This window comes from Xenopus tropicalis, chromosome 1 (assembly GCF_000004195.4).
Source record: "Xenopus tropicalis strain Nigerian chromosome 1, UCB_Xtro_10.0, whole genome shotgun sequence".
NCBI lineage: Eukaryota > Metazoa > Chordata > Amphibia > Anura > Pipidae > Xenopus > Xenopus tropicalis.
In genome coordinates, this window is record NC_030677.2 from 114,604,877 (window position 1) to 114,626,102 (window position 21,226).

Here is a 21,226-nt window from a genome sequence, read left to right on the forward strand (position 1 = left end):
AGTGAAACTGTGGTCACTAGGGGGAAATGCATCTAATGCAACTGCTTCCCATTTGTTAAAATGTATGCAACTGTGCTTGCACTCTGGGAAACAAGTGTGCTGCTGTTAATTCTATATCTCACAATCAAGCACTTTGTACGCTACATCATTTTTTTCTCTGTAACGGCCCTTTTGTTGTCACAACAAGTGACAATCCTATTGCTGGCACAAATGTTCAGTGCTACAATGACCAGAAAATGGAGTGGGAGCCAATAGAAAAAAAAAAAGTTACCGACCTGGAAATTACCTGCATGAGCACGCTGAAACACCTACTTATTTCTTAGAGCCATTCTGTTATGGGGTAAAAAAAAACTAAACTAAATAAAAGAATTCATCTACACAAAGTGCTTGCTTGTTACATATAGACTCCAATGCAGCCTTCACATCTCCTTTAATACGAAAAAACAGTCAAAAACAAGAAATAAATTTACGCAATCAATAATACTGAGCAGGCATTGTAACAATTTATTGTAAAAGGCACGGTCACACCCTCCACACAAAGTATCAACAGGGTCAAAAGATCAGACACAAAAAGAACAAAATTAAAAGGAAAATAAATGGAGCATCTCTACAGGACTATGTACAGAGCACACACCTTGCCTGGCAAACGCTACCTTTAAGATATATGGAGGGCTGTCATTTTTTCATGAGCTCTTAAGACTAATGGCACACATGGTGCTTTTCAGTCTGCTGAAAGTGGACGAAAACTAATGAACATTTTAGGGCTGAAAAGTGCCAGTACTGGTGTTTTCCGTCAACTCCCTCTCTAAGTCAATGGGAGCCGCAATAGGCGCTTTTGCGTGCCATCTGCCTTAACACTGGTAGAAGATCCCTGGCAGGTAATGATTAACTCAGTTTGCTAATTGATTCAACTCCCCCTCTCCCCAAGATGGCAGGATGAAAGATGCAGTTGTGCAGGGACTGGCAGATGGTAATTCCATATCCATATCATGGGGGTAGAGATTTGCAGAGTAAAAAAAATATAACAAATAAATGTAAAAAATCTAGTGCAGTGCCGATATGTTTGAGAGGATTCTCTCATAGAAAGAGCTTTCAATACAAATAAAATGTTGTTTGGGTTTGTTCTAGGCATAACTGGCAACTAAAGGGTTAATCAGCCTACTCTTTCAGCCAAAGACAGCTTTGTCTGTAATGTAGGAACAGCAGCCTATAAAATCAGTTGGTGCCTTGTGGGCACTATATATTTATCTGCCAGTCGGGGAGGGGGGGGAGGCTTGAAGGAAAATGCAAACAAAAATACTTCAGGGAGATAAACCACCCCCTTTTTCCAACAGGCTTATCACTGCTGAGTAAGTTCAGCTAATGATCTACACAAATGCTTCTGATACTTAATAGTCAAAATTAATCAGGAAGCTGCTACAATTTTATGTAGTGTATGGTCACTAAATTGAACTAATGCATTAATATTGGAGGGCAGAAAATAATTCAAAATCAGAGTGGCTTGTGCTTTTTCCGTTACATATAACCAATTAATTTACAATAAGGTTTTCAGTTTACTCCATATATAATACGTATGCATTTACATATGTGATCAAACAAATGTGCATTAACCTACTGGCTGCCGGTACCCTGCATTCTGAAACCATAGGTTCCTCAACTGCATGTCTGGATAATGCACATTGTTGCACCTCTCTTATTCAGTGCTAAGGTCACTGCTACGCTGCACCTTCATCCATCTCCTCCAGCTCTTTGTTTAATCAGACTTGTCACCATCATCATCAGCCCGTGGGTCACCGTCATGGCCATTCTTGTCCTCCTTGGGAAGATGGCCCTGAGAGCCTAATGCCGACAGGGAGAGAAGGCCACTGCTTGCACTGACAGGCAGAGAAGGTGCCTGCAATCCCACAGGCAAAGGAGTGAGAGGAAGGGCCAAAGCCTGAAGCTGGGAGAGTTGATGCACCTGAAGCTGCTGCTGTAAAGAAGGGGAAAGGAAGTAAGGGGAGGGAGGAAACATGTCAGACAGGACTTTATATACTGTCAATAAACATACATTCTACATACTATTTTAAACTTTACTCTCTATTGAGCAGGGCACTCGTTACCTCATGAATGGCCACCGCTAAACCTTGCTGAGGCTTGTCTGTCTTAGTCCTAAAATAAACTAGGGTACGTGATTTGGCTGAATCAGAGTAATGTTTAGCAACCATGAACAAATCCTTAGTGTGCACTGACAAAGTGAAACATTTTTTTTTTGCATTTTAATGAAATTTAAATATGCAAATTAGGAACCAGACAAACTACATTGATGAGGATTTGGTATTTTGGCATTACAAAATGAAGGATATGGTACATCCTTAAATATAATCCCAGTTAGGAAGTGTAAATGAGATAACTGCGGAATTGCTGCTTTCCATATAACCAAATGAACCTTCTCAAGCTGAAAAAAAAAAAATGGGATCTGTTCCCCTCATCTGAAATCATTTTTAAACATAGCCTCATCTATGTATTTATGATTCTCTGGCATATACAAAGTGCCAGCATATTCAACAGCGCCCTAAATTGGATTATCCACTGATGTGAACTACAGTAGTAGTATTATACGGAGGAGTATAACATTGGCTTGACATGTGCAGGAAAAGTAGTAGTATAAAACACAAGAGAGTCCGATCGGTGCTTTATCCAAAAGTAAATTTTGATGCTTACAGCTCTCACCCAATAAGTCCACCTTGCAGGACTGTCATACAAACTTAAGCATAAACTCTGCACTGCGGGAAAGTGCAAAACAATTTTCCTGGAGAAGAAATTCCAGAACAGTGAATCCCTTATTTCACTCTGGGGAGTGCAGTGCAGCCTACTCACCAGTATATGAGCCAAATATACATAACATTTGCAAAATCTTTGGAATATAAGAAAGGGAATACCACATAGTGAAGTATGTCCTTTTAATAAAGAATACAATCCTAACTGGGTATACTCATAAACATTATATGGCAAATAGCATTGTATAAATAATTACTCAAGTCCAAGTACAAGTTACAGATTTCCTTATGCATTTCACGTGGTCCAACACACTTTCTCAGGAGCATGTTTTTAAGTGCCACTGCCCTTATATAACGCATACATAGTACCCCTCACCAATGGGAATGCTCAGAAACTTTGCATATGGAAGGGAGGGGAACCACACGTATGGCAATCTGTAACTTGTACTTGGATTCTAAATGATTATTTATGCAACACTATTTGCCATATTTTGCTTGTGATTATAGCCAGGTGTGATTTTATTCTCCATTGTCTAAAAAAGGCGTACTTCACTATCTGGTATTCCCTTTTTTAAATTCCAAAGATTTTGGAGATGTTATGCATATTTGGCGCATATACCCCCTATATCTAGCAAACAGGCAATCTCCCCAGAGTGGCTGCACTGTTCTAGAAATTCTGCACCAGGGAAGGAATGTTCTGTGCACAAAATAAACTATGTCTTCATTCTGTAGTAACTTCTTAATGAAAAACAATTTCTAATTATAAATAGGACATATCTCCCATATTAAGGAAGAAAAAAAAATTGATAGGTAAAGTTCCATTCATACCAATAATAAACAACCGTACATCCTGAATGCAAAAGAATGTTTGCAACACTATATGGATTACATGAGCTGGTCCCTGAATAAATAACCACATGTTCATTGCCTCTGGCACTAGTGACTCAGGAGTACGGTCAACTATGGAATGGAATCTGTCTTTTCCACTGCCCCACCTCCGCAACCTGCTCTCCATTGTTTATGAATAAGGGCATGCCAAAAGTGTTCTCACGTACACGGATGATGGAGTTCAGCTCTGGAGCAGTCACTTGCTTTGCTCGCTCAATGGCTCCCAGGACTTGCTGCTGGTGCTTAGGAAAGATCAAAGGGTCAGAATTAGTATGAGGCAGTCATAAGTAACTCTTGCCAGCAAAGTAGTTTTTAACAGCATCTGTACATAAAGCTTGCTTTGTCACTGCTTTCAGCCAATACTGTTCTAGGGAGATTTGTCACCTAGCAAATCAAGTACAGCCAAAGATTCCCCATATTGCTGCTACTTTTTCTAGATCTGGCCAACCATTGCTTTTTTTCTTAAGCCCCCCTAAACCATTGTTCTCCGCAATAAAATCTAAGGAAACTGAATATTCTGTGCTGATAAAATCAGACATCTACATTTTGGAGTCAAATATATGTGGCACAGGCATATGTCACAAAACTGCCCTTTTTGGTTGCTGCCTTTAATGTACAGGTATAGGATCTATTATCAGGAATGCTTGGTAGCTGGGGTTTTCTGTAATTTGGTAAACCATACCTTTATTTCGCTTAAAAAGAGAATATTAAACAGTGGCATAACTACATGGCACCAAGCCCCCCTGCAATAAGTTTTTTGGATGGGCTTGGCGCTCACCCCAACCTGTACCTGCCAAACCTGTACCCCCCCATCGCTTCCCTCCCATATGTGTCTCTCACTCCCTGCCTGCTCTCAGGGAAATCTCTATAGCTACAGATGAAGTAGATCCTCTAGTTTGGGCCCGCCTGCCCCCACCGATAACTGCATGGTCTGTTTCCACCACTGACATTAAATAGACCCAATAAGCCTGATTTCCACCCGTTATCCAGAAAGCTTTGAATTTCCATTTTAATTAAATAATTCAGACTTTTTTTTTTTTTTTTTTAAATTCCCTTTTCTCTATAATATTAAAACAGTATCTTTTACTTGATCCCAAGAAAGATATAATTAATCCTTTCTGAAGGCAAAACCAATCCTATTGGGTTTATGTTTAAATGATTTTTTAGTAGACTCAATGTATGGTGATCCAAAATCACGAAAGACCCCTTATCGGGAAAACCCCAGGTCCTGAGCATTCTGGATAAAAGGTCCCATATCTGTATAACAAGAAATATACAGCTTTATAAATATACTATTTTTCCAATGTAAAATCATTTTACACAGCTTTAAATATTAAATAAATCTCAGAATGTAGGGCCTTCTACCCTGCTGCAGTATATAATTCCACATCACATGTAAGAAGTGATACAGGGCATGCTAATAACCATATGTTCAGTCTGCCTCTGACTGCATTTATCCTGTGGCTAGAACAGTCTTCATTTCCATAAGTAAATACACTGAATGAAGGCTATTCGGAGGCATTACAAAGCAGACATATTCCCTGCTATCTAAATGCAAATATCTATAGAATAAAAAGACACTAATTAGCCAGCATTTCACTGGCAAGTGTGTCAAAGTATCCTTATGGCTACCCTTGCGCTTCTTACATTTCTGTGGAGTTTCTTTCAATTCTTTATGGAATTTTCATAACTCAATTATCAATTGTCATCAAAATATAGCCCAAATAGAAATAGCCAACACTTAGATTTGTTTCTCTGTACTAATGTCAATGGTTTTATTTGAAAAGCTGATTGCAAATAGCTGAGCTATAGTTTTCTGCATCCTCAGAAATTAAAAACAATTATGGGATGAGGCGATTGTGAATTCCTTGACTTTGCCCCTGGCAGAGTAACTATGCTTGGATTTACCATTAAGGAAAGGGGAAGACATTGTATTACTGCTACCCCTTAGCAAGGGGAATGAATATCTAAAGCTGTGGGCTACAGTTCTTAATTTTTTTTTTTAAAGGAAGATTTCCCACTTGCCCCAGACATCAGAATCAAGGGTGGCTTAGTGTGTTCAATGATCATTTTATTTCTCAAGGATTGGCATTTATATGTGAGAAACACCAAGTTGTGAGACAAGCTCTGGGGCACTCCTGATAAACAAGAATAGAACAATCTGTTTATGGAAACCAGATAGATTTTTTTTTTATTTGATTTCCAGAAATTACTACAGCCAAGACAAACAATATAGAAGATTCTAATGTGTTCAAAGGCAACTAAAACCTTCATAAACATTACTTTAATTAACATAAGGCTGCTTCCCAGAGCTAGCAGTCCTATGCCACTGAAGACAAAGGCCCGAAACATTACATTCTGAAATCCCCCTGAACTGGCACCTCCCCCAATAGAGGAAACGGCATATTACCAGTTGGCCTGGCTCACATGCTCAGTACTGACAAACGCTGGTACCCTGCAATGCTTCAGAATGCTTAGGATGAAGTATTACAGTAAATAAGCAGGGAGCATGGCACCTCCATTTGGCAGTTTGGTGGGACCCCATAAATAGAAGCTCTACAGAAAATAATGGGCTTTATTAACTCTTGCATTTCTGTATTGTGGAATACATAAGAAAGCAATGGCACAGCAATGCATACTAAAGTGGTATAATCCTAATGGTTAGGCAGAAGAAATACTTTTCTCAGTCAGAAGGTAACTTTCAGTATATTGGGAACTTACCTCCTGTGAGAGATAAGGCAACACCTGTGCACAGATTCCATTTAAACGCTTCACTATTTCAGCCTAAGTTGGAAAAAAAGGAGAAAAAAAATTATTGGGAAAATGCAGCTATAAGTTTGGAATTATGACTTCTATATAGTGCTCTCCATTATGTTTGAATGCCTGTGGGATTATTGAGTGTTTTATGAGAGTGAGATGCAGTAACAAGTTTAAGTAAAATCCGAAGGCCTGAAGTAAAGGCTTACACCGTCACTTTTTTGTCTAGGAAGACAAGAATTGGGAAAAGAGATATTTTAGAGTGCACAAGGCAGCATTACCTGGTACACCAGTCCAAGTCCTGACAACTAAGAGGTAGTACATGCCTATAAAATATTTTTTTTCAACATGAGTAAAAGTTATTTTTTATTACAAAGCAGTGATGGAAGTTTGCTTTCACACTTACAACCTTGCCATTAATTAGCTGAATTAGTTTAACTAGAGGGCACCAAGCTCTGTATAAACAACACCCTCCTTCACAATGTTGTTGTGACTGTCATAATAATATCATTATCGGTCATCATTTATATAGCGAGTTATGCAGCACTTCACATTAATTTATAACAAACAGGGATCTTACAATAATTTAACAAACAAGGGTTACACAGTAAAATGTGGATTAGAGGGCCCTGCTAGCAAGAACTTACAATCTAAATGGTTAGGGAACAGTTAAAACATAAGCAATATGGAAACAGTTGGTGTTTCCAGACCAATCTGTGCACTGGCAATATAATTTACTAGCTCTCAAAAAACAAACATAGGGTAAGCTTCTGTTTCCCTGTTTAGCTAAAAAAAAAAAACAAAATAGATTAAAACAATAGAGAAATATTATGTTCAGTGCAAACCACATTCAGTGCTCCTGTTCACTAAAAACTACACATGCATGGGGTAGATCTGTAGAAGCCCATCTTTGCCACTTCCTCTGCTTCTTCCGTCATCTTTTCATTCTAGTCTGGGCAGCACATGTGCAGTAAAGTGAATTCCGAACTTAAGGTCCCCATACACCAGTGATCCCCAACCAGTGGCTCGTGAGCAACATGTTGCTCTCCAACCCCTTGGATGTTGCTCCCAGTGGCCTCAAAGCAGGTAGTTATTTTTTAATTCCTGGCTTTTGGGCAAGTGTTGATTGCATAAAAACCAGGTGTACTGCCAAACAGAGCCTCATGTAGGCTGCCAGTCCATATAGGGGCTGCCAAATAGCCAATAACAATTATTTGCTACACCCCCATGAACATGTTTTATGGTTGTGTTGCTCCCCAAGTCTTTTTAGATATGAATGTTGCTCACGGGTAAAAAAAAGATTGGGGATCCCTGCCATACACGGACCGATAGTAGCTGCCGATATTGGTCCCTTGGACCGATTCTGCAGCTATTCGGCCCATGTACGGGCACTCCCAACGGGCCTGCCCGACCGATATCTGGCTGATTTCAGGCCATACCTCGATCGGGCAGGTTAGTAAATCTAGTCAGATCGGGGGCCGCATCGGCTCGTTCATGTGGTCCCCGGACCGACTTTGCCTATGCCCGTCGTTTGCCCTGTAAGCTCTTTTGGGCAGGGCTCTCTTCACCTCTTGTATCGGTTATTGATTGCTTTATATGTTACTCTGTATGTCCATGTATGTAACCCACTTATTGTACAGCGCTGCGGAATATGTTGGCGCTTTATAAATAAATGTTAATGTAATGTAAATGCCCTGGATTCTCCCGATATCGCCCACCTGTACAAGAAGATCCGCTCACTTGGCGACAAATCCTTTGTGAAAGAAGAATACCAAAACCGAATTCTAATTTACATATGAAAATTACCTGGGTTTTTTTTGCAGGCTGAGAAGCGGTTCTGCTCCCTTCTGCAGCTGAAAAAGTACAGCTTATACTTAAGTGTAGGTACATGAAGTGGAGGTGGGCCCGAAAATGACTGCTTTCATATTTTTCAGCCCGATCTCCATTCTATGTATCTGCCTATTTAAAGAACAGGCAGAATGTAATTCCAACAAAAGTGTATTGTGCTCATTTTTAGCAAAGAGGTTTTTTGGTGCATATCGCCCCTTTGAAGCGTGCTTGAACACGGCGCCCCTTAATGATGAATTTTAAGTGCAGTCCAAGTGGAATCACATTACAGCTAGCAGTGAAATGCTGACAATATAAGCAATTAAAAAATCTCGAATTTTCAACTACTACTACTTTAAGCCACCACTCCAGACCAAACTGTTACATCACTAGGACGGAAATCCCAAGGAGTATGTTTGGCTCAGCTGTGGTAGTGTAAGGCCAGTATCATTAGCAAGAATTTATTTTTTCACCATCAATATAGTTGCTAAGCAACTGCTTACAGTAGCAAATTGCCAGTCAGTTTTATATTAACGTGTGCCATGTTTATTATTCCTTGCTGTAGAAATGATGTGCAAAATATAAAATATTTAAATTCGCAAAGCCAAATGTAATGATTGCGATGCATCTTTCCGCCATTTGGTGTATTTTAAGAGTATCATATAAAGGCATATTAGATATTACTACACTTGTATAATGTGCTACATAAATTTGGGCAGTTAGTTTAGTATATTATCAAAACGGTGATATACATACAAGAGTACAATATGTGGTGGAGGACAGTTTTGCCTAGAATGCCATACATGAAAAAAATCCTCCAGGACATTAATTTCCAAGTATATATGTTACCCCTTGACCCCTTGTTTTGTGGGGTACTTCATTATTAGAACTATGAAGTCTCATTCATCCAGGTCATGATATACAGTATTTAGTAGAATTAAGTCTAAAACAACTTATTTACCCCTGTGGGTATTTGGTCTATACACCTATCTTCATACATTATATTAATTTGTGTTTAGAAAAATTGACTTTTTTTAATGTATTTAAAGCAAAGTGTCATGTTACAGAATACAAATGTGGAATCACTTATTCCGGCAAGTTTAGAAAGCTTGTGTTGTCTTAAAAATATACACACAAATATATTTTACAAATACATATGTACTAATCAATAGTTTTTTCCTTGGTTAACAAAAATGAAATGGTATCGCATGGAAAGAGCTAAAAATACTGAAAAATTGCTTGACAATTGCCATATACATTTATGGTAAAATTAACTGGCACTGAAGTGTTATAATGGTGGTGAATGGATCTGAGCCATATCTGAATTGTGTGTGCGCATACAAAGTTTTCTGTGTGCTTATAATTAATGTTCGTAGGGCCCAAGTGCAACACTTAGAGGGAGCATTGCTGTGTGATACTATTTCAGATATTACTTTTATCTAATGTTTTCGCTAACAACGTTCTTTCCAGAGGACAGATCTTCAAATAGCAGAGAACATAATAATAATAATAATAATAGGATAACAGAAGCATTTAGGGTAAGGACACACAAACCTACTTATTAGCAGCTACTTGTTATGGCTACTAAACACCAGAAAATACCCTGCCATAGACAATACTGAGAACAGCACCTGCTAAAACACACACACAGAGACAATTATCAGTAAAAGATCAGCTTTGTCTATTTTACTAGCCATGACAAGTAGCTGCTACTAGTACAGGTATGGGACCCATTATCCAGAATGCTCTGGGGACTTGGGGTATTCCGGATAAGGTGTCTTTCCGTAATTCAGATCTTCCACCTTAAGTCTACTAAAAAAAATATTTAAACAGTAATTAAACCCAAAAGGACCGTTTTGGCTCCCATAAGGATTAATTATATCTTAGTTGGGATAAAGTACAAGGTACGGTTTTATTATTACAGAGAAAAAGGAAACCATTTTTAAAAATGGGAATTATTTGAATAAAATGGAGTCTATGGGAGATGGACTTTCTGTAATTCTGAACTTTCTGGATAATGGATTTCCGGATAAGGGGTCTGATAACTGTAGCTCCCTGTGTCTTCACCCTTATAAAGTCAAAAAAATCCTAGTTGTGTTTATACACAACCAGGAGATTGTTTGGATATTAACATAAGAAATCACTGCATGTATAATTCCTATAAACCAAGATGACAGAAACAAAAGGAATTTGTTAATTAAGAAAGGCATATAAGAGAGCATTACTGGCGACATCACCAAGTGAGCGGATCTTAAGGTGTATGGGGACCTTTAGATTGTAAGCCCCACTGGAGCTGAGGTGACTCTGCAAACATGGTGCAAGAAAATGTTTGCGCTATATAAACAGATAAAAATAAAGCGTGAAATGTATAGATAAGGGGCATTTAGTCATCAGTGTGATTATTTTGTTGGCCAACAAAATGCTAAGAATCGTAAGAATTATATGAGCAAGTTCTGCACCATTGTCAGAATCACTTTTATATATCTTCTAAAAACATCCCTTATAATTAAAAGAAAAAAAAGGGGAAAAAAAAACTGTCCAGAACTCAGACCTTTGGTTCTAGCGTACTGGGCTAGAATCTTTTAAACTTTTAAAAATGGTTACAAAATAGTGAGCTCTTACCAGTGGGAATCCTTCACTATTTATTTGTTGTAACTGCAACTGTTGCCAGTAATAGTCTCTCACTACTTATCACTACTTACACTACTTAGAAGTGTACATCTATATTCATTCGAGGTAGGATGCGAGTTTGTTCAATTTAATATTCCCCAGCTTAAGACAATCTCCTCCTGTTCATGATGATGCTGGTAAGTATATTTACAATGTATAAATACTGTATATATAAAACATGGTTCTAAAGTGTGTTTTGTGCTGACTCAGAAGTTGTGAGGTCTGCACAGTTTATTTTTTCACTTTTTTTTTTCTTTCAATTTTAAGGGAAGATTTTAGAAGATATCAGTAAAAGTTATGTTCTTATCTCTTAAGGTGTGCTACACAGGATGTATCTTTTGTGATATATTCATTTGTAATTTTGCCATGGTTGCTGTGCATTTTTGATCCCACCGGCTGTGCTACACCCTTGCTAAGGTGACAAGCCCGATATGCCTAATCGAGACAGTTTAATACAGACAGACATGCAGCCAGTTTGTGCCCAGTAAGACCATTTCTGCTTTGTAGCCTTGGCGCTTACCTGTTTGTGCATTTCGATATTCAGTCCATATGACATCTCATAATACTGGAGAAAGAACAAAGTTGAGTTAGAGAAATAACAGCTCTGTAAAGAGAGAGAGTTAGTGATGTAGAAAGTGTGTATTATAACAAAACTCTGACCTATCTAGCGACAGATACAAAGTTTAAGCACTTAGTATGTTTACTACAGCTGGTCATATTTTGGGCTGTTTCAAGGTGATCTGATGACTTCTACCCAATGCTGCCAAGCACCAATTGCTTATTGGAACCAATTGCAAACACTGCGTTTTTGATGCAAACAAAACAGTAGCAGCATGATATCTTGCTGTGAAGGAAGACAGCAAAGTTACAATAATGACAGAAACAGCCAGACACACTGGTTTGGTTTTATTAGGGCTGTGGGACACGGGGAAATTAGTCGCCCGCATCAAATTTCCCTTGTTGCCAGCGACTGATCTCCCTGAAATGCCATCCCACCGGCGAGAATGTAAATCGCTGGTGGGGTGGCATACGCGTCGCCGTGATTTCCCCGAAATCGCATAAGTTGTCTTGAGAGGAAACTTCTGTGATTTCTAGGAAATCGCTGTGCCGCGTATGCCATTCCACCGGCGATTTAAATACTCGCTGGTGGGATGGTATTTCGGGGAGATTCGTCGCCCGTGACAAGGTAATCCCCCCGAAATACCATCCCACCAGCTAAAAAGTAATCTAGTCTTCTGTAAGATTTGATCCTAAGGGCTTTGGCAGATGGGGAGACTAGCCACCCGCGACAAATCTCCCTTGTCACGGGCGACTAATCTCCCCGAAATACCATCCCACCAGCAAGTATGTAAATCGACGGTGGAATGGCATATGCGGCTCCACAAGGCATCTTCTGTGATTTTGGGGAAATCGCAGCGCTGCGTATGCCACCCCACCGGCGATTTACATTCTTGCTGGTGTGATGGCATTTCGGGGAGATCAGTCACTTGCGACAAGGGAGATTTGTCGTGGGCGACTGGTCTCCCCGTCTGCCACATCCCTTAGGATCAAATCTTACAGAAGACTAGATTACTTTTTAGCTGGATATACATGTAAGGACACAGTCACACATAGTGTACCAACCACTATCAACTGCAGCTACGTGTAGCTGAACTGACAAGCTCAGCATTTGGCACGAATAATGCAAAAGCATGCATTTACTGGTCAAGCTCGACTCCATGTAGCTGCACTGACAAGCACACTGACACTGTGTCTGTCAGTTCAGCTATATGGAGCTGCGGATGAGAGCATATCCGCTTCTCTCTGCCTAACTACTCACCAAATGAGCACATCTTTGCCATGTTTGCAACGCCCAGGGTTAAATCTGGCTCATTCGATCATCTGCCCCAGGGCCAACGTCTGGATTATAATTCAGGCCTTTGCAGACTACTCAGGGGACTTTGTATCCTGCCAGATAGATATCTGGTCGACCTTTAGCCAAATATTGATCAAACAGTCCGAGAAGCTGCTGACTTGATTTGGAGGGGCTGATTTGCTAGATTATATTGGACTATAAATTGCAAGCTTTACTGTGCAAGGTATCTGCCAGTATAAAGAACAAATGCTACAAGAAGAACAAAAGTAAACAGTAACAGAGTAAACAACTTGTTTGTCACAGTTTATGTCTGAAGTGCCCTTTATTATTAAAAAAAAAAAAACGATTTTGGTTAACTGAATACACTGTGTGAAGCTGTCAGGAAGTGAAACGGTTAACCATGTGCTGCTCAGTCTCTGGGAAGCTGCCCCCCTCCTTGCCCTCCCCTGAGTCTGACCTCTTTGTCTTACAAGTCCCAGAAAGATTTTTAGGCAGATTTACACCCTGGCTTGGCCCTCTCCACCCCCCTCTCCCCTCTCCATCCTGTAACAAGCAGCTGTCTGGCAGAGGGAATGAATGGCATAACCCCACAAGAGAGGGATAAGCCAGAAGACCTGCTGAGAGGGGAAGAGGAGGGGGTAAGGGGCAGTGGGGAGGTGGATTTATTTTTTTGGCAGACAGCTCTGTCCTGCTCTAATCAACCTCCTGTTTTCCAGGCTTCCAAGTCTTGGAAAGCTCTTAAAAAGGTTTTGCCGCTTGTTCAACTTAACCTCTACTCTACCAGAGAGGTAGAAAACACACTGGAGTAGGGAAAACAAATCCCTGGCAAAGAGAATCCACACTGGAATATTAAAAAGAAAACAAAGACATGGAAGAAAGCAGGAATGAGAGCTATGGGAGTGTGTTTTGATTGTTTACACATTGAAGTGCCCTGGTCCCTAGAGGTGGATTTTAGGACGGAAGGATCATTACGCAGTATTCAAACAGGAAGGTTCCTATAATTGCCCTCATGGGTTAATATGCAGGAGGAGTATTGCTGGCTGCCTAACCATCTGCAGCCACATCTCTGCAGTCATAATTAAAGAGCTAATTGCCCTGAACCAAGAGAGTAATGGGAGGGGGGGTAAAACTTTAGCTCCAAGGGGATTAAATAAAGAAAAGCCTTCAAAAATTGGGCCAAATGTTTAAAACTTACAAGAGAAGACAGTCCTTGAAGCAAGAATTGCCCAGGATTACATTTTGTAAAATCAGTGCCAGAAAGCATTAAAAGGGGTCAGGAGGATCTGACCTTAGGCATAGTCAGCTCTTGCAAGGCCTCTCTCTCTTTATTCCCACTCACTAACAAGAATATCCTGGAAGTTGTTATGTAAACAAAAATCTCTCACCCTCTGATACATTTAGAAAGCAACACTACTGATTCACAGGAACCTGCTCCAGACATGATCTTCCATTTTATATTTTTTGTGCCAAAGACATTCAGTTTAAATTTCTGTAAACGCCTTCCCAGAAGCTTTCCCCATTCATGCCAATATTTTATATAACCGTGTCTCACAGTTATTTATCAAAACTAGGAAAATTTGCACCTGGGCAGTAACCCACAGCAACCAGTCATTGACTAGCGTTGTTTTTAGTCAGCTGTAGATACAACGCAAAGCAAATTTTGATTGGTTGCCATGGGTGACTGCTCAGGTGCAAATTTGCCCAGCTTTGATAAATGACCCCTACTAGTATATCTAATTATTGAAGCACATATATAATTAGCATTAACAGTACCAAGTGATTCAGCAGTCTGTAACAGTGGAAATTGAGACTATCAAGCTCCATGTTTTTAAGGTAGGGTAAGAACCCATCGAGTGGTTGAGTTGCCTGCAATAGATCTTTGCTATTGCAAGCGACAGACCACTCCGGAAAGGCTTTCCACTGGCAACAATAGGAGTCGCTGGTGGAAATCCCTTCACATCAATTCGGTAATCCAAATTTGCGCAAAGTTTCCTCCTGCAGGCAACTTCACGCGACTTTGGAAAAAGAAGAGATGCTAAGGGCTTTCAACTGGTTGCCGGTGGAAAGCCATTTCGGAGCAGTTTGTCATCCATGATAGGAGAGAACATGCACAATAACTGAACTACACAGGACTCAGCATGTCAGTGGGGAGAAATATTGCATTTAACAGATTAACATTTTATACTGTAATCTTTTACTGCATTGGGCAGAATGCTAATACACATAACAAAGCTGCTTTAAATACGGTTATAGTCTAGTCTAACATACCAAAGCACCTGTAGCTACTTGAATGAAATTCCATTGGGAAACCTTTGCAATGGCAGGATTTGCAGAACTAGCAGACAGAAACTTACAATTCATAAATTGTTCATAAACGTTATTTTTTTTTCATCATCCTTTCTGCAAATCTCTACAGGGGGTTATCTTTCACCTTTGATGACAGGAACGAGTAAAGATCTGCCATAAAATATTATGCTATTTTATGATATGGAGAAAGAAAATATCAGTCATATAAAGATGATTAGCTAACGGTTAACCAATCCAAAAATGCAGAAAAAAAAATATACACAATAGATAGGCATTTCTTGGGATTCTGTATGGGAAACCCACTGCCTATGGCATAATGTGCTGAGATCAGTACCCTCACATGACACAACCATTTGTTTTACACGTTTATAAGAAGGTTTCCAACTAGTTGACCAATGCTCCCTTTCATCAGATCAAAAGGATTAGTTTAAAAAAAACAGAATCAAATCAATCAGTGGCCACCTATCATAATCAAAAGTGGTGCAGTAACTGGCGTAACTACCCCCCCTAAAAAAATCTTCTGAGGGGCCTGACACGCACAGCAACACCCCATCATACCCGCCCACCTGCTTTTAGGAAGGAGACTTGCTGGGAAGGATGGGGGGATCTCAACAACTACAAGAAAAAAACAGACCCTTCGCTCCAGGCCCCCTGTGTCCCCCCACGGGTCTGCCATCTCTATAGTTACACCAATGGGTTTAGTCATTTTGTCATTTATTGAAAACTTTGATAGAAGCCTAAAACAAAATCTGCAATAGTCATACAACCAAACATGTCAAAAGACCAGAAATTGATCTGGAATTAAACGAAAAGTAACACTAAATTTTTTAAAGTAAAAAATCTATTCTACCCTGCGCCAATAACTGCCCTATCCTGCAAACCACTTAGTATTTTGAATGCTTTGTTAGAAAATACCTGCTAAAACTTGGCTTCGGTCATTTGAAATAAGGCGATACGGCGAAGGAAGGAGCAGCATCCACTATGCGATGATCGAGCCTAGCCTTCCTTCTGTATAGGAAGGAGTCAGGCTAGGCTCGATCAATCGTTCGTCGCTTAGTGGATGCTGCTCCTTCCTTCGCCGTATCGCCTTATTTCAAATGACCGGAAGCCAAGTTTTAGCAGGTATTTTCTAATAAAGCATTCAAAATACTAAGTGGTTTGCAGGATAGGGCAATTATTGGTGCAGGGTAGAATAGATTTCTTACTTAAAAAATGTTAGTGTCACTTTTCCTTTAAAGATGAACAAATTCCACTGGACTTGCTTTTAAATCTGACAGAATACTGAACAAAATCCTCATTCACGCATACTAACAGTTTAATGCACTTGTACGCTATCAGAAGTTGTCAGCAGCCCTCAAAATTTCAGCTTTGGTACCAAACATACTTTGGCTTCAATTGTCTACAAGTGCCAAGTCAAGTAGCACAGATACAGTTAGATTAACTCCTAAGTAACTTGCTCAATTTGTATCATGCACAAATGCTAATTACATTTACTTACCATGACATAGTGCCGTTGCATCTCAGATTTCTCACTGGCCAGCTTATCACACTCCAGCTTTAGACTGAAAGATACATAAAATAGATATTATAGATATATAAATATAGATATTGCCTGAGCCCTGTTGTCACCCCTTGCCTTTGGGTGATGCCCTGTGTGCCATCACCCAAAGGCAAGATCTAACAATAAAAAAATAAAGGCTTTTGTTTAGAATGCGACATATTAACAGAATTGTATTTTTCACTTATTAATGAATTAAACAGTTTTTCCCATTTCCAGTGTCACAACCATGACTGAGTCAATGCAAACTGAATACTGTTGAGCATTTTTGTCTGGCATGTTCTCATTACTAAAAACATGCAATCAAAATAACTAAAATTGCCATTAATTTGCCTTTCACAGCTGCCTAAGGGCTCTGGCACACGGGGAGATTAGTCGCCCGCAACAAAACTCCCTGTTCACGGGCGACTAATCTCCCTGACTTGCCATCACCTGCCATCCCACCGGCGAAAATGTAAGTCGCCGGTGGGCCGGCACACGCGGCGGCGCGATTTCGGCAAATCTCCGAAGTTGCCTAGTGAGGCTTTTTCGGCGATTTGCCGAAATCGCGCCGCCACGTGTGCCATCCCACCGGCGACTTACACTTTCGCTGGTGGGATGGCAGGTGATGGCAACTCGGGGAGATTAGTCGCCCGCAAACAGGGAGATTTGTCTCGAGCGACTAATCTCCCCGTGTGCCAGAGCCCTAAGGGAATCAAACCTTTGTGTATGGTACTGTCCAAGAACTGTACCGTTATCTTATCTGGTAAACAAAAATAGGTGGCTGGCCTATGACTGTAAAGACATGTGTCTGGGGTTAGCCAATTTAAAAAAGGATACAGCCACAGTGCCCTACAATCCTAACAGAGAAAGTCTAGAGCAGGGATGATATATTAAGGGGGTAAAAAAAACACTCCCAAACAAGGTATAAAGAGACAGATCATGGTAATTCAACAGAGAAGGCAGACTGGAAAATTTTATTTTTATCTGACACTGCTGCATAATGTTATGATGAACATTACAGAACCCCACAGCAGAATAGAAGAGTAACTACATAGTTTTTGCCTTTAGAAGCCTATAGTTTTTAATAACACCATAGGTGATACTTTCATTTCTGCCAATAAATAAGGGTTGTGCAGTTGGACAGTACAGGTATTCAGCTATCTGGAAATCTGTTATCCAGAAAACTCCGAACAACGGTAAGGTCATCTCTCATAGGCCCCATTTCCATTTTCTCTGTAATAATAAAACAGTACCTTGTACTTGATCCTAACAAAGACATAATTAATCTTTATTGGAGGCAAAACAACACTGTTGGGTTTATTTAATGTTTAAATTTTGCTTTAGTGAACTTAAGCTATGGAGATCCAAGTTACAGAAAGATCCCTTATCCAGAAAGCTTCAAGTCCCAAGCATTCTGGGTAACAGGTTCCATACTTGTACAGACTTAGCTGCTTATACTAAAAGAATAAGGGTTCTTAAACACTGGCATTTTAGTGTAGGGACCCAAATATCAGTATATCATGTTTAAGGGCCAGGTTATATTAAATTTATGTCAAACAAGTTAGCTACAGGTCATCATGTATGTGTCCTAACAATACTATGCCATAAAAAACATAAAATGTAGTGTTTGGCTAATGTCGCATGGAGCCAGTCAGTCACCTGCAATAGATTTCTGCTACCATGGCTGACTACTGTGCCAAAATGCCTTTCCACTGGCAAGCCAAAGCGATGCGTATAACTTTCCACTGGCGACTCCTAACTCCTATTGTTGCAGGTGGAAAGGCATTTCGGAACAGCTAGTTGCCTGTGGTAGCAAAGATCTATAGTGGGCGACTAACTGCACCATTAGCCTTAAGGTGGCCGTACAGGGGCTGATTAAAGCTGATGACTTGGTTCCTCCCGACCTAGTCGGCAGCTTATTGGCATGTGTAAATTCTAGATAACAATCGGCAGGCTTGAAAACCTCATCAGACAAAAGGTGCATTGGCGTGGCCCTCAGTGTCAAAATGAAGCAATTTCCTACCTGTGATACTGTGCCTGCAGCAGTTGAAATTCATCCTTAATTCTATCACATGAATCTGAGGTTGTGAATTTGAGTTGCTGGGGCAAATGCGAAGAGCCCTAAGGAAAAAAAAATCATAATAGAAATTCCATGTGAAAACATTTGCAGCCTTAATGGAATCCACAGGACACTTGGCTAATTAGTGGTTAAATTAAAGGCATAGTATACCCCTTTAATGATCACCAGTCCATTGAGAAACCTCTGTATAATGAGCTACTCATTTCAGAGTCTAACAGGTTGCATCAAGGGGCAGGGAGGGGTTTATTTATACAAAGGGCTTCTCAGTGGACTAGTAATTTGTTTTGATTGTGTTCCCATGAGTCAGGAGGTAGAATAGGGTAAAAGAAGAGTTCTACAACAACTTTTGTCTTTGTTTGCCACCTCACCCCTTTACACCTAAATGGCTTATGCAATATGTATTATTATGTTAAGCTAAAAATACCTTTGGAAACATTAGCTGCCATATCAGTTAGATATCTGCTGGGCAGGTTTGAAAATATCATAAAATAAGGGCCACTTGGTTGTTTATACGCTCAGTTCCTAATCAACCAAGTATAGGCCCCTATAATGATCTGATCAGCGGCCATAAAGCCAAACAAACCTTGGTGGCCAAATCACAAGATAATTCACTTGTTTGCCGACTTCACCAAATGAGTGGATCTTTCAGTGTATGGAAGGCTTTAAGCACATAATACATGGCTGCAGCAAGCATAGTTATTACTAATAATTAGCTATTTCTGTTAAGTATATGTATCCCATTTCCAAGGGAGAAGGCAGCAACTAGAACACTGCTTGGTCATTATTTTGACAATTGGAGGCTCACTTTTCTGTGGTACAGTACATGATACATGAATATCTCAATTATGCACTGCCAATATGGTGAGGGCCACATTTGTCAGGCACCTCTGGTGATTACCTTGGACCCCAGGCTAATACTGCTCTTCACTAAAAAAAACACAGTGGCCAGGATACTATTTTAGGGTGCACCACCATCTTGCTTCCTTGCTGCTGCTCTGGGTCATGTGCAATACAGCAAAATATTTGGCTTGCAGCTTCAGTCCTGATTTTGCTCTATAGCATGTGCTCATTACCCAGGGCAGAAGTAAGAATTGCATGGACAGAAAGCAAGCTGGCAGCACTCCCTACAATAGTGCCCCAGGGCAGTGCAATTTTAAGCACAAAGGCAACTCCAATGGGGGGGATTGAGGCTAGTAATTATAATTATTGGGGAGGGGATGCCTACCATTGCCCCTTCCAGTAATTTCTTGTCCTTAACATGTATTTATAAAGAGGCAGCACATTGCACAGCAGTGTGTAATACTGGATATCACCTCGAAAATATAACAATGCTACCAGTGCTCTAGACGGCAAAGATGGATTCAACAGAATTCTGAAACTCTACTACAACACTAAGCCCTTTCGGCTCCTGCAACGGCAGGACTTCCTGCAACAAAAAAATCCTACCCCCATATTGCTTTTAGCGTCTCCAGCAGATGAACATGTTCTATACAAATATAACACACAATAATACAGTAGTACATTCAGTTCTACCCCTCGCCTTCTCACCGAGTGCCGGCTGCTGCTTTGAGGAAACATCATATCCCACCCGGCCCCGGTATGTACGGCGCTACGCACAGGCTCAGTATCCAAGGCCCGGCTTCCTGTGCGCTTTATCCAAGGGCTCAGTGCACTTTGGGAAGGCTTCGCTCTGCTTCTCAGCCGGCACTACTGCTTTGGGCCCAGATATGTGATCCGCAAACCCCAGATGATCTTCTGGCCGCTCTGTGTGCTGTCAACCAGGACCTCTACTGTCCCCTTGGCCTCGTCCCTTCTTGATCTCTAACCCGGTAATGCTCCCCCACCCCTGAGGCTACGGCCTGCCCTGCTTCACTACACGATCTCCTAGCTCTCTACCCACTCAGGAGCCTTTTGTTTAATGGCGTCTGTGCTTAAGCAGATATATGGCTCCCTCTACAGGTCACAGTTTCAATGATTCAATTTCCCATGTAAGGATCCCTTGTCCTTTTAGCTGATTTTAAAATTCCTGAAAAAATGAAAGCTTATCAGTTACATTCAATGAACCCTGCTATACAGACCTCAGTGGGAGCATCATTTCGCTAATTTTTAGAGGCTGCCTTATTTTAATCTCCCTTAAGAATATTTTTTGTCTCTGTATATATCTAAGGCTTTTACAACAATCATCTGAACTGAAGTAATTCAATTTTTACCAGTGGTGAAAGTAGATGTTACTAAGCCCTCAACATATTCATTAAAGGGGCACCCAAAATTTCTGGAGAAATTGTTTAGTAATTATGGCCCCACTGGGCCCTCAACATTTCTGGCCTGCTACAAACTCCTGGCTGCACAGATTTTGCTTCCAGACACTCACACATGATGTTCAGTTCTTGGTAATTATGGGGTGCAAAAGATAAGACACTGATGGCCTCGTTTACTAAGGGCCTACAGCACCATGTTGTTCAACCTTCACACCAATGCACTGAGCATTTGCATCTGATCAGTTTATGTTTAGATGAACACGGTTTCCCAATGGCACACTGGTG

At 40.4% G+C, this 21,226-nt stretch overlaps 1 protein-coding gene across 2 annotated transcripts; it reads right to left on the reverse strand.

The window, feature by feature from the left end:
* Positions 1 to 413: 413 nt before the first annotated feature.
* tle5 (TLE family member 5, transcriptional modulator) lies at positions 414 to 20,627 on the reverse strand. Of its 2 annotated transcripts, none has more exon segments than NM_001045637.1 (7): positions 414 to 1,972; positions 3,815 to 3,889; positions 6,369 to 6,431; positions 11,422 to 11,466; positions 16,562 to 16,625; positions 18,627 to 18,724; positions 20,232 to 20,534. In NM_001045637.1, coding segments are annotated over 7 exon segments (597 nt in total). In that variant the 5' UTR covers positions 20,265 to 20,534; the 3' UTR covers positions 414 to 1,753.
* Between the last annotated feature and the right edge of the window lie 599 nt (positions 20,628 to 21,226).

Bases quoted from the DNA above. Each gene is read 5' to 3' on its own strand.
- tle5 (XM_012964320.3), bottom strand. From the start codon at position 20,264: ATGATGTTTCCTCAAAGCAGCAGCCGGCACTCG. The intron at 18,725-20,231 runs GTGAGAAGGCGA...TTTTTTCCTTAG, and splicing joins AAAGCAGCAGCCGGCACTCG to GGCTCTTCGCATTTGCCCCA. The intron at 1,970-3,814 runs GTACGTGAGAAC...TCTTTACAGCAG, and splicing joins AGCTGAACTCCATCATCCGT to CAGCTTCAGGTGCATCAACT.